The sequence below is a fragment of the Colias eurytheme genome, chromosome 25 (genome assembly GCF_061535395.1).
Source record: "Colias eurytheme isolate Ceu_HAF_F1 chromosome 25, ilColEury1 Martin Lab GWU primary, whole genome shotgun sequence".
NCBI lineage: Eukaryota > Metazoa > Arthropoda > Insecta > Lepidoptera > Pieridae > Colias > Colias eurytheme.
This window is the reverse complement of record NC_143004.1, coordinates 7,888,744-7,903,361: the sequence shown is the minus strand read 5'-3', so window position 1 is coordinate 7,903,361 and position 14,618 is coordinate 7,888,744. Positions and strand designations below refer to the sequence as shown.

The following is a 14,618-nucleotide window of genomic DNA, read 5'->3' as shown; positions in this document are numbered from 1 at the left end:
ACTCACAAGCCAACGCATCAAAAGATACAGCCGTAAATGCTGAAAATTTTCGAAAATTTCGACATTCGCATGGGACTCAAAACCTACAGCTGGGTACTTTTCATGTTTTTATGTGATATTATGATAACAAGAGCGCCGAGACAACCGTCAAAACGCTAAGGCGCGGGACATATACAAGCGGCGCGGCGCGCATCGGGCGCACCGCGGGCGCGCCTGCCGGCGCGCCTCGGGCGCGCTGCCGGCGCGCCTCGGGCGCGATGCTGGCGCGCCTCGGGCGCGCTGTTGGCGTCCGAAAATGATATTTATATAGAGTGGTTAAATGCATTTTCTTCATGCATAATTTAGTAAAATTATGTTTTTTGTGCTAAAAGAGTTTAACATTAATTTGAAAGTAACGATTTTGTTTTGATAATTCCTTGTAAGTAAATAGCGAGGATAACCCCACGATTGCAAATATATCTTTGTTGGAAATGTTGGAATTTACTTGGAAAATTTTATAGTACTTTTAAAGTAATTTTAAAGTAGTACTGGTGTAATGATGGAAGAAAAGAAGGTTAAAATAACACAAAATTTATATTGTACTAGCGGTCCGCCCCGGCTTCGCCCGTGGTACATATTTCGCAATAAAAGGTAGCCTATGTTCTTTCTCAGGGTCTAAAGATTATCTGTGCCAAATGTCATCAAAATCGGTCCAGTAGTTTATGCGTGAAAACCATACATACATACAAACCTTTCCTCTTTTATTTATAATATTAGTATAGATAAAATATGGTTTTCAAACACAGGTTTACATTTAAACCATATAAATCTTATCATTAAAATCTCAGTTCAAAAGTATTTACAGTACTGATCATTCCACAATATTATTACAATTACAAATAAATAAAAAACACAATCAAAATCAGGATTATCTTTATTTCTGACATTGTAAATACATGGGAACTTTCATTATGCTCTTCTTCATTTTCACTTTCCCTACTGCCATCACCTGTGTAAATCATTTCATCGATTAATTCAATTCACCTTTAAAAATAAAACGAAGAAGGGTATGTAATAGCAGCTCTATATAATTCCACACAGAGAGAACACATTTTTGACTGACAGGCTACCGTCTCCTACCACCCGATTTGTTTTTGATTGTGTATGACCGTGAATTGACCTCTATTTGGATGCGATGGGGGAAGCGCGCCTGCGGTACGCCTGCGGTACGCCCGCGGCGCAACCGTGGCGTGCCGCCTCGTCGCCTTTCCAAAATTCTTTCATACAAAATGTATAAGAAGGACGTGGTGCAAAACAGATTCAAGAGGTGCGCTTATGGCACGCCCGCGCCCGCGCCGCTTGTGTTTGACCCGCGCCTAAGGAATAGAATATGCTATCGATACAAATTGACATAAGCGTATGATGTTTTGCCTAAGGATTCGGTCACACTACCAACGACGACGACGACCACGAACAAAATTTTCATCCAGTCGAAATTAAATAAATTGTGCAAAACACAATTAAAAAAATTTTTTCGAGATCAATGGATAAAAAAATAGTTAGGTTTTTCGTAGAAACGGTAGCTCCTAGAAAAAAATGTATTTAATGTTTTTTATAGATAACTAGCGGTCCGCCCCGGCTTCGCTCGTGGTAGATATTTCGCAATAAAAGGTAGCCTATGTTCTTTCTCAGGGTCTAAAGATTATCTGTGCCAAATTTCATCAAAATCGGTCCAGTAGTTTATGCGTGAAAACCATACATACATACATACACACATACATACAAACCTTTCCTCTTTATAATATTAGTATAGATTTTATGATGTACAATTTTGGTTCTAGGTGATTGTATGATAAACTTGCCGTCTCGGCGAAAATCGCAAAAAAAAACTATTTTTTTATTAATTGACCTCGAATTAATTTTTTTCCGAGTACCGTAATGACGGGAGATTTAAATATTTTATTTTGAGTAAATTTTGGCAAGATTTAAATTTTGGTCGTGGTCGTCATCGTCGTTGGTAGTGTGACCGAACCATTACCAAAATATCATGAGCTTAATGCTTATGTCAATAATTAGCGTTAGCAATTGCTATTCCTCGCCCCTCGGCGATACTAAGGGCTAGGTACTTTTATAAGACTGATAAATAAAGAGAAGTATTGAAATTTTGTTTCTTTATTAATTTTATAAAATAAGCCGCGTAAAATAAAGGCCTATCAGGTACTTTTACAGTTACTTTTGTTTAATTTCGTATTTTTTCCGAAGTATTATAAAAGAACCGGGTAACCCGGTTCTACCCGGTTCTGAGCTCGATTTGGAACCGGGTTTCAAAAACTTGGAACCGGATCCGGTTCTGCATGCCCTACTTGGAAGGCAGGGCCACTACCAACCAAGCCAATCGGTCAGTCTATTCTAGGATAATTTGGTTTTTATCAATTATTGATTTTACAGTAAGCAGATCGTCGATCGATCGACCTATACCTATTTTGAGAAATCGATAAAAAGCCTTGTAAAGAATATAAGTAATAAGAAAATAAAACTACCTAGGTACCTACCTAGTTCACGTAAGTTTTCTCATAGGATTCAACTTATTATTCAGTTGTCTCCTAGGTTGATATATTATACATGGTGTACCAAAAAGTAGTGATGAACGGAAGCTGAGAGGTAGAGGACCTAGAGGGCTATCCGAATCACCCCCATGTATGTTATGCGATTTTTCGTATTTTCGGAGTTATGACGATTTTTTCAATTTTTCACCGATCGCCGAGTACGATGATATTTTCACTCATGCTGACGTCAATGATTGCGGAAGATGCTTGATTTTTTTTGTGTGCTAAGCTGAAAGATAGGCCAATTCAGTATGGTAACATTTACTATCGTTAGATCTTTGAATGGAATAAAAAAAACAATTAAATGGCAAGAAAGATAAAATTACCCAGTATGTTCACCACTTCAAGGGCCCGTAAAAAAATAAAATCACATAAAAAAAAATTTCCGTTTGACTTTTAAAAACTTGCTCTATCTATCAGATAGCTACCCTGAAAATTTCATTTTATTATTCAGAAGGCTTCAATCGAAAAATTTAAATCTAAATGTGGTAAGTGCAAAAATTGAATTAACAATATGATGATCATTAAAACCAATAAATAGGTGTTTAATTACCAGAAATTTTTAAAATAACCCCGCTGTTGCTCAATGCAAGTGCGACATCACCGTAAAAAGTTGTCTTTTAAATGTCTGAATGCCCTTTTATCATTTTTAATGGTTTCTTCTGTTACTATGAATTTCCGGGTTATTTCGTCTAAATTGTGGCATTCTCTCAAGTAGCCGAAGTCTTTTTAATATTCCCATTGAAACAAATCAATGGGGTTTAGGTCGAGGGACCGTGGAGGCCAGGCTTTAAGGCAGGCTTCACCGGCGCATGCGCAGGCTGCAACGACCAATCCATCTTTCAGGGTATCTTGGCCTGGCCTGCACGGTCCCCGGACATAAACCCTATTGATTATTTTCCGTGGGGATACTACAAAGACGAGAGACTGCCACAATTTGGACGAAATAACCCGGAAATTCATAGTAGCAGAAGAAACCATTAAAAATGATAAAAGGGCATTCAGACATTTAAAAGACTACTTTTTACGGTGATGTCGCACTTGCATTGAGCAACAGCGGGGTTATTTTAAAAATTTCTGGTAATTAAACACCTATTTATTGGTTTTAATGATCATCATGTTAATTCAATTTTTGCACTTACCACATTTAGATTCAAATTTTTCGATTGAAGCCTTCTGAATAATAAAATGAAATTTTCAGGGTAGCTATCTGATAGATAGAGCAAGTTTTTAAAAGTCAAACGGAAAACTTTTTTTATGTGATTTTATTTTTTTACGGGCCCTTGAAGTGGTGAACATACTGGGTAATTTTATCTTTCTTGCCATTTCATTCTTTTTTTTATTCCATTCAAAGATCTAACGATAGTAAATGTTACCATACTGAATTGGCCTATCTTTCAGCTTAGCACACAAAAAAAATCAAGCATCTTCCGCAATCATTGACGTCAGCATGAGTGAAAATATCATCGTACTCGGCGATAGGTGAAAAATTGAAAAAATCGTCATAACTCCGAAAATACGAAAAATCGCATTACATACATGGGGGTGATTCGGATAGCCCTCTAGGTCCTCTACCTCTCAGCTTCCGTTCATCACTACTTTTTGGTACACCCTGTATACCTATTACGATTTAAGATTATTTTGTATCAATAGTTCCTCTTTATAAGTAATAATTAGGGATGTAACGATACATGATTTTGCCGATACGATACCGATATTTTTAGTAATGTATCGGCGATACCGATACCGATACCGATATCGATGGCTTGGTAGAAAAATAAATATGTAGTGAATTATGCATAAAAAGTTACCAACATTTAATAGAGACAACTGTTAATCGTATTCTTTTAAATAAAAATGCCAAATCAAAAAACAACAAAACCATTTATTTTAGTATTATTATTTTACGAAGTCAGTTAAACTTTAAGTAATACACATACAATCAGTACCTAATAAAAGTTTACTATTCTGCCATCCTTTAACTAGAAAGCCGTTAAGCCCACGAAGTGAGTTTCGAGTAAATGGCAAAAAACACGGAAATCGTTATTTCTTAAAAATTATGACACTTACAATAATTATTGTGAGATACATCGATCGACATTTAATTATATATAAATATTAGTTTTTACCCAGAAACTGTTATAATTTATTTTTAAATTCACTTTTTCTCGTTTAGTTCAGCATATAATCTGAAAATTTTAACTATTTACTGGACAAGCGTAACCATAGCGACTTTTTAGCTAAGTAATTTAGTATTTTTATTTTCATTTTGTGATTTATTTTATTTAGTAATAAAATGCTTACCTAAAACGTCGTTAAGCTACTATAACTACTTTTAAGCTATGACTTTCGTTTTAATTTAAATTTCAAAAACTTTATAATCAGCGTTTAAGGGTTTTTGGATGCTTTTGTACTATGATTCTATATAGTTGTACTAAATTTTAATCTTACTAATGTTAAAAATTTGCTGCTGTCTGAGGCTTTGCTCTCGGGAATTACATCCTCTAGGTCAACCAATGGAAAGGAAAAGGATCAAAAGCTTTTAGGTTTAAGTATTAAGGATTTAAACACTATCTAAATTAATGGTTTTAGCGTCTTATTGTGAGTAACAAGTATTTTAAACTCTTTTACTAAATTACTATTTTAAGTTTTCGATAAAATTAACCTTTATTTCTCGTCATGTTCACGTTTATTTCATTACAGTGGCTCATTAAGGGGTTAAGATTGAGATAAATCTTCTCGCTTTTCTTTTTTGGAACCGTATATTCATTTAGAATTGCAATTTTAACGTTATTATATAAATATTCTTCTGCGAAGCCATCATACGAGTCACGGATATGTGAGTACATATAGAACCACAAACAATGTAAACATAAATCGTTTCCTGAAAAAAAAAATTAAGACTTGTGCACAAGGTTTTTGAAAAAATACACCCTGGTTTCAATAGGGCTTCAAGCTCTTACATGTGGGATGCTCTTAATAAATAATGTAGAACCGCTTATCAAATGATTAGAAGACTCTTTCATCCACATTCAGAAAATATAATATACCAGAATATGTGGAAAATAGCAGGAGGTAGAAAACTTTTTATTTGCTACAATGTAAAAAATACAAATCTTAATAATCTAATACATATAAAGATAAGAAAAAATAGCAATAGTTGCAAAATGGACTCCCCGTCAGCGGGTCAAAGGTAGTGTACTCCTAACAATTTTTGTATCACCATCTCTAGTACATTGCTTGACAGTCGATTACTAATTCCACCCAAGGGGTAAATTACATAATTAATAAATAGTTTTAAAAATTAAATAGTACAGACTGTCTTTCTTCTCTTTCTCGGTTACAGAGACAAATCAGAGTCTAAACAGAGAAGTACGATTGAAAGTTCGCACTGTCGTAACCATTACCTACCAAATTTTCGTAACTTTGACTTGTTATATTTTCCGTAATTTAGCTGCTAGATTGTTTAAAACTTAGTAAACCTGATCAGAAACAATACGTTTTGTAAAAGAAAATCAAAAACAATCGGTACTCTGCTTGGGAGCGACATTATTTCATCATCACTCTCATCCCCAAAACTGATGCATCACCAGAATCGGATAACTGCCTTTTAGCTAAAAAATGAGGGTTAGCTGCTTTGTAGCTAAGCAAAAAAGTGTTATTAGAATTTTTCCTAAATAAAATTATTTAACTAAAAAAGCGTTAAGGGCGAGTAACTGCAAATAAGGTAAGGATTTACATTGGAATCGTTATATGAAAGCATATCATATTTAAAAACGTTATCACGTTAAAAATTAAAAAAATTCAAAATTATTTATTTCTTTCCTTTACATAAACAAATTTGTGATTGGAACACTCCTAGTAAGCAAATAAAATGCTTGTGTCAGGAGGTTCCGCTCTTCCTTAAAAAAATATCGGTATCGGTTGATTTATTATCGGCGATACCGATATATCGGCTTGCCGATATATCGGCCGATATATCGGCATCGGTATCGGTATCGTTACATCCCTAGTAATAATAATTATTGCGACCAACTTTTAACCCGTGATTCTGTGTGTCTATTTAAAAGCTGTCGAACGAAAAGAAATGCCGAGCGTTTGTAGGTAAGTTGACAAGTGACAACCGCGCCGTTTGTAATTAGGAAAATTAGATATACAATTTGTCTGCGACATAGGTACCTACGTACGTAGGTTACAGGTATGTATTAAAAGTATAAAAAGGTAGGTACGCACTACGCACGTCTACTTCAATTTACTAATAGGTAGGTATATGCCTAGAAAAAAATACATCCAGTACCCAGCTGCTACTGTTTGGATAATTGTGTAACTAGGTAGGTACCTATTATTATTATTTTAATTTTATAATGTCGGTGTAATGTAATGTACGGAATGTACCTAGGTATGTGGTGTGACCTTAAAAGTTAAATAACTTTGTAGTTTGTACCTACCTAATCGTTATTAAATATCATTGTACCTACATAACTAAAATGCTAAAATTATCAAATATGAAATAGGTAGGTAATGAAGTTTTATCGTCTAAGCACTAAAACAATTCATTCCCATTCAGTCACATCGAATATACTTAACCTTAAATTATGAAACGTATTAGAAGTGTATTTAGAAAACTAGCACAAAAACACGACTTAAATTGCTGCATTGTTTCAACAAGATACAAAAACTATTATCGTTATAAATGTCATCTGTCGGCTTACCGAAACTAGTGAACGCAAAAAGGTGTATTAAAACAAAGCAAAAGAATGTTATCTTAATTAGAACTAACGTGTAAGTTATGAGTTAACGATCAACCTACCTTCGTTGTTACATATTATTTATTCCAAAAACACACACAATTCAACTAACACCAAAGTTATTTATTCTTCTCAAAAAACAAAACACTACTTTTATCTGTATCAATTTTTCGCGGTTTATTAATTTCCGTCGAAAAACTTTTGGCGCCAAAACAAAATACGCGTTCCGTGCATAGAAGAGCGCGCGTTGAACTGAGGCATTCCAATTTAGTTCGTTTGACGTTTCTGAACGCAACGGTGCATTGGCTCCGTAGCATTCGATTTGTAAGTTAACCATTGCGGCTTTGTTTGGACAATCAAAAATACTACGCAAGCAAAGCTAGCGATGTATGTTGAAGTAGTATAATAGTCATGTTTGTGTTGTGTATTGAATTGAAATTGAATTTGTGATTGACAGGAACGTAAGTAGAATGCGCACGAGCTGTGTTGGAGACCGAAGCCCATGGTAACGATGGCATTAGAAAGAAATAGTGCATTGTTAACTCGAAAATGTAGGAACCGCCCACAATCCTACGAGTTCCGTATAATATGATTTTGTATGCCTTTGTTAGGGTTCCGTAGCCAAAATGGCAAAAACGGAACCCTTATAGTTTCGTCATGTCCGTCTGTCCGTCTGTCCGTCTGTCCGTCTGTCACAGCCGATTTACTCGGAAACTATAAGTACTACAGTGATGAAATTTGATGGGAATATGTGTTGTATGAACCGCTACAAAAATATGACACTAAATAGTAAAAAAAAGAATTGGGGGTGGGGCCCCCCATACATGTAACTGAGGGATGAAATTTTTTTTTTCGATGTACATACCCGTGTGGGGTATCAATGGAAAGGTCTTTTAAAATGATATAAAGTTTTCTAAAAAACATTTTTCTTAAAGTGAACGGTTTTTGAGATATCAGCTCTCAAAGTCGTAAAAAGTATGTCCCCCCCCCTCTATTTTTATAACTACGGGGTATAAAATTCTAAAAAAAATAGAGGTGATGCATGCTAATTAACTCTTTCAACGATTTTTGGTTTGATCAAAGTATCTCTTATAGTTTTTGAGATAGGTTGATTTAACTGTAATTTATTATATTTGCTGCTACGGAACCCTTTGTGCGCGAGCCCGACTCGCACTTGGCCGGTTTTTTTTTATGAATATACATTCTTGTTCACTAGGTCAAGTATTTTTATAATACATTTTTATTATTAATACAATTTAAGTATAATATTTAATTTGTTTACACTATATTTATGTAATGGTGAATTATAGAAACAAAAAACCAAAGTTGTTGCTCTGTAACAAGAGATTTATTTTTATTTTCACAAAACACAATTATTTTACAATTAAACATTTAATACAAGTTATACTTAATTACTAACCTGTAACAAGAGAAACAACATTAAAAGCTATTGCTTCAAATAATGTTTGCTCTTAAATATTTCTTTATAAAATAAACCACGTTGCTTAATCACTTTAAAAAACCAGAGAGTATAAATTTTAAGGAATGAACCATAACGAGCAGAGCTGTCACCACAGATTAAATACTTTAAAATTAATAAATGTAAAAGACAATGTTATTCAAAATGCAATGAAGTAGGGAAAGAGCTTCATTTCATTTTACATCTCCCCCCCTAAAATGTTATACAGCTAAATAATAGAATGACATATTATGTAGTTATTTAATAGAATGATAATGCTATTTAGACAGTGGTATAAGCTTGGTAATGTGAAACAAGTTAGATTCAAATTTTTTGTAACCCGTATTTACTTTATAAATAGAGTTAGATAATTTTTCCAAAATTTCATAAGGTCCAATCTTTAATTCGTCAAGTTTTTTCCTGTTTAACCGATTGCCATTTTCCACATAGACAAAGTCTCCTGCTTTCAATTGAATATTTTTTCTATTTTTGTCGAATTGTTGCTTATTATAATTATGTGATTTGATAGTTCTCTCCAAAGCGATCTTCCTATCTTGTAATAAATCATTTTGTGTTTTATGTTCTCTCAATTCGTCAGGTAACATATTAATAACTCTTCCTTCCATTAAATATATTGGTGAAAATCCGGTCACAGTGTGTTCAGTTTCATTATATTTCCGGGTACATTCATGGGCAATAGTTGTCCATGCTACTTTATCGTTCTTTTCATTTATTTTACACCTTATCCTGTTCACTAACGTTTGGTTTAAGCGTTCATTTATTCCATTTGAAAACGGTGCATTTACTGCGGTAAAGACAATAGGTATGTTTTCTTGTTTTAAGAAATTTTTGAACTCTTTAGAATTTATTCCTGGGTATTGATCTGATAGGATCATCCCAATTTTATTTTCAGGAGTAATTTTTTTTACAAGTTTTATAAAATCATTTCCGCTTTGAGTTTTTGATGTCAATATGTAAGCATACCTAGTGAAATGGTCAATTAAAAGATGTAAATAGGTCTTAGTAGAGCGAGAGCCCCCAAATCCACCAATGGTATCTATTGAGACTATTTCAAAGGGATACGAAGCGGGACCCAGATGAGACATTAGTCCATATTTAAATTTAGTTCTGGATTTATTTTTAATGCATATTTCACAATTATCACATATTTGTTTAATATTATGTATTAAATTTTTTGCTGTATAATATGGTTTGATTTTATTTTCTGTTTGTGTTCTTCCTATATGACAATATGTATGGTGTATGTTTTTTATTAATTTTTTACTAAATTCTTCGGTGAGTATAATTTTCTCTTTTTTTCCTATTTTTTTTAAATATATTTTATCTTTTAATATAAGTTTATTTTTATATAGTCTTATACTTTCATTGTTCTCTTGATCATTCTTGATGTCTTCTATATTAATAAAATTTACTGTTTTCAAAATTTCATCCTGATTTATATGTGGTTCTAATACAGGGTTTCTGCTTAAACTGTCTGCTTCTAAATTATTCTTTCCCGGTGAGTATATAATTTCAAAGTTAAATTGTGATAAGTAATATGTAAGATCTCCAAGTTCTTCATCCGTTCTTGCCTTTATATTCATTTTTTCTAACGGTTTATGATCTGTAAACACTTTAAATTTTTTTCCTATGAGCCAATGTTGCCAGTATTTTACGGCTTCTTTAATCGCTAAACATTCAAGATAAATAGCTTTTTTCCGTTTTTGACTTTCATTTAATTTTCTCGAAAAATAGGCGCATGGCTTTTCTTCTCCATTTTCTTGGAGTTGTTTCAAAATAGCTCCTATACCTTGTATGCTTGCATCTGTATAAATATGTATGGGTAAATTTGGATCAAATATTTCTAAAATAGGTTTCATGCAAAGCAATTTTTTTATGGTATCAAAAGTTTCTTGACATTTTTCTGTCCAATAAAATTTTTGATCTTTCCTTAATAAATTATGGATTGGATCTAGCATGATAGATATATTTGGTATATATTTACCATAGAAATTTATTTTTCCTAAAAACTGTCGAATGTTTTTCTTCGTTTTTGGAATCGGAAAATCTTTTATAGCTATTAAATTGTCCTTGAGTGGAGAAACTGTGTTATTTCTTATTATGTGACCTAGATACTTCACAGAATCCTGAGCAAAAGTACATTTAGAGAATTTTAATCTAAAGCCCTCCTTTGAAATAGCTTCTAATAATAATGATAAATGTTTAATGTGTTCAGCGAATGTCTGTGAAAAAACTAAAATGTCATCAATAAAATTTACTGTAAAATTGGATAGTTGATGTTTTCTAATAATGCTAGTTAGTATTCTTTGGAAAATTGCAGGAGAAGTTTTTAAACCAAATGGTAGACAGGTCCATTGAAAGTGATTTTCCTGAGTAACAAACGCTGTTTTTTTCCTGTCTTCCACTTTTAAAGGAATAGACCAGAATGCAGAATTTATATCTAATGTAGAGAAAAATTTACAATTTCTTGTTTTAACCATTAAATCCTCTATAAGCGGAAATGGTTGAGACTGAGGAACCACTATTTTATTGAGATCCCTGAAATCTATGCATAATCTAGACTTTCGGCCTTCTTCTTTTTTGTAGGCTAATGTTACAGGGGCCGCAAAAGGACTATAAGATTCTTCAATTAGGTTTTTCTCTAACAATTTTGAAACTTGTTTTTCTATTTCTTTTTTATCCTCAAAATTGCACCTATATGGCCTCTTGCTACAATATGTGTCGACTAGTAAATCTATATGTGCTTCATAGCCCTGCACTGAACCTACATCATATTTATCTTTTGCAAATAGTGTTTCATATTTGCTAATTAAATCATCTATTTCTGACCGTTGCTGAATGTTCAAGTGATTCACTGAGATATTAAAGTTTTTGACTTCTATGTGTTCATTAAAGTTTACTTTATATTTATTATTCATAAAAAAATTATTTGTTACTTCCCTATCCTTGTTTACATCCATGAAATATTGTTTGTTTTGAATCTTATCCCCTGTTGAGTCAGAAACATTCTTGTTTATTTGACTTATCTTGTCAATTGATTTTTGTGTAATCTCTAAATTTTCATTTTGAATCAGTTGAAAAGATTTAATGCAATCCAATCCAATCAAAAAATCATATTCAAAATTTTGTTCATCTATGACAAACACAGGTATATTTTTTTCCATTTCAAATATTTTAATTTTTAATGTTACTATTCCTGTTGACTTTTTTACACCATTAATCGTCCTTAAATTTGCCTGACAACTGCTGTGGTTGTTGGGGTTATTTTTTTTTGCTAATAATCTTGAATTAATTAAACTTACATTTGAACCTGAATCATAAACCCCTAATGTTTCCACAGAATCATTTATTATTAACTTAATTTTGATTAATGGTGGAATTAACAGTTTTTTGGATCTATTTCATTTAGACTTAATTCTAATTCAGAATTGTTAACACTTCTAATAAGTTCTTTTTTTGAGCGATCACCGTCTTTATTTTTGTACCAACATACCGATTCAGAATGATAACGAGTAGCTTTCTTTTCTTTCTCACAGATCCGACATGGTCGGTCTTTTAAATTATCTTCTTTAATTTTTTTCGGGTCGACTCCCTTTTTATCTAAAATTTTCTTATTTATTAAATGTTCTAAGCCCCGAATACTATTAAACAAATCCTCAGTCTCTTTCAATTGATTTCTATCAATTTTATCAGCAATAAAATTAGGTAACCCAATTACAATTAAATCAATTAAAGTAGGTTTATCTATTAATTTGTTTATCTCTAATAAAAGTCTTTCCTTCTTTAGAGCATATTCTAACAATGAGCCCTGCCTATATTTAAACAAAAAAGCATACCTTATTGGTGTCCAGCCCTTGGTCGCATAAGTTTCACAAAAGTTTTTTTTCCAAATATACCATTTTGAACTTATTGTATATTTTATAAGCATAGAATTATACCAATCTTGACATGAGTCGTCCAAAAATAACCTAAACACTTGAATCTTCTGAATATCTTCATCGATGCCTATACGAGTACACTCAGCTTCAAAGATGTCCATCCACTGTGTTACACTTGATGTTCTTTTTGTGAATTTTTCTATTACAAACTTTTCAGATATTGATTTCAAATTAAACTGTTTAGAATCTTTCTTCAATTCCGAGAAATTTTCCAAAATTCTTGTAAGAACTTCTGTTGAAGGTTCATTCGTAAATACCTGCTGTTGTGCTTTTTCTTCCAGAAAATACCCTTTAAATTGCATGTTTCCATCTTCGTCCATATAAGCATCATGTAACTCGGGTGTTAGTGCAATCCATACGTGTCTTTTTTCGTGCCTTCTTTGCAGCGTGGCTTTTAATTTTTGAAAATGTTGGGTTTTTATTACCACGTCGTGTAATCTCACCGGTTGAAATTGTTCCGGAATGAGGAAAGTGTGGTTATCAGCGTCCATAATTGAGGTTATGCATATTACATTTGTTTTTGGATCCTCGCTTTGTTTTACGGTAAATTCGAATTTTAATTTCTCCATTGTTTAAATATTAGCTTTGTTAATGTTGTTTTGTAATGGTGAATTATAGAAACAAAAAACCAAAGTTGTTGCTCTGTAACAAGAGATTTATTTTTATTTTCACAAAACACAATTATTTTACAATTAAACATTTAATACAAGTTATACTTAATTACTAACCTGTAACAAGAGAAACAACATTAAAAGCTATTGCTTCAAATAATGTTTGCTCTTAAATATTTCTTTATAAAATAAACCACGTTGCTTAATCACTTTAAAAAACCAGAGAGTATAAATTTTAAGGAATGAACCATAACGAGCAGAGCTGTCACCACAGATTAAATACTTTAAAATTAATAAATGTAAAAGACAATGTTATTCAAAATGCAATGAAGTAGGGAAAGAGCTTCATTTCATTTTACATTTATTTAACGGTTTACGTTCTGTTATATTGTTTAAATTAGAATAAATGGATTTGGTAATATTTTTAAACGGTATTATTTTTAAACGTTGTTCGAGTACAAAAAATATCCAAGAAAAATATCAATCTTTTGAAAAAGAAAATAGAATTAAAAACTTCGCAATTCGAAATCCAAAAAAACAACTTTCTCCCACGTTATTTTATTAAAAAAATTTTTTATACATTTTAAGAATAAGGCTCTTTTTAAATTTAATTTAATCCTCATTACTTACGTACGTAGTTTTCTAGCATTTATTTAAAAAATTAAAATAAAATAAATCTGTATTCTTTGAACTGGCTTAGGCCTACATAAAAGCAATAAAAAAATACCTTCGAATAGGAACAATTATACAGTACCGTCTAGGTACAGATAGTAAAAAGTGTTTTTTTTTTAACTGAACATTGCAGACGAAATCCGAAATTATAAGGAATATTCAAAAATATGTACATACAGTACAAACGAAAGCATCATCAGATTACAAAAAAATCAATATTCTTAGCCAGATATCAAAACAGTTGATTAAAAAAATCTTATTAAGTGTACACCAATCGACTATATCTAAGTACTTATTACTTTTTTATGTAAAATAGTTTCATGTATAACGGCATTGTTTGAAATTTATTTATTCAAATTAAGTATACAAGATTGGAATGCTCTTAAGTTTCAACCAATTTGGGTTATCAATTTTAACCTATGAGTTGTGTATACAGTGTGTGTGTTTATATTGTTTGTATTTATTTGCTTTTTTGTTACATGTATATTACATATTATATCTGTGGTTACAACTAAGTTCTGTTGCTGATCTGAAAACCAAAAATTACTTAAGTAACTAAAAGTTTAAAGAACTCCTACATGAAA

The 14,618-nt window shown here is 32.1% G+C and overlaps 2 protein-coding genes across 2 annotated transcripts in view; both read right to left on the bottom strand.

Annotated features, from left to right (window-relative positions):
* The window catches only part of Rhp (GTP-Rho-binding protein rhophilin), a 78,952-nt gene extending 71,373 nt beyond the window's left edge, over positions 1-7,579 (bottom strand). Inside the window, exon 1 of the mRNA XM_090115997.1 lies at positions 7,396-7,579. The gene's annotated coding sequence lies outside the window, so the exon portion shown is untranslated. The remainder of the gene's footprint in view (positions 1-7,395) is intronic.
* Positions 7,580-8,579: 1,000 nt separating this feature from the next.
* LOC149897771 (uncharacterized) lies at positions 8,580-13,716 on the bottom strand. Its single transcript, XM_090116539.1, has 3 exons — positions 13,480-13,716; positions 12,650-13,393; positions 8,580-8,667 (listed from the first exon to the last, which is right to left on the bottom strand). Exons 2-3 carry the CDS (start codon positions 13,318-13,320, stop codon positions 8,580-8,582), a joined length of 759 nt encoding a protein of 252 aa, XP_089972665.1. The 5' UTR covers positions 13,321-13,393; positions 13,480-13,716.
* Positions 13,717-14,618: the final 902 nt, after the last annotated feature.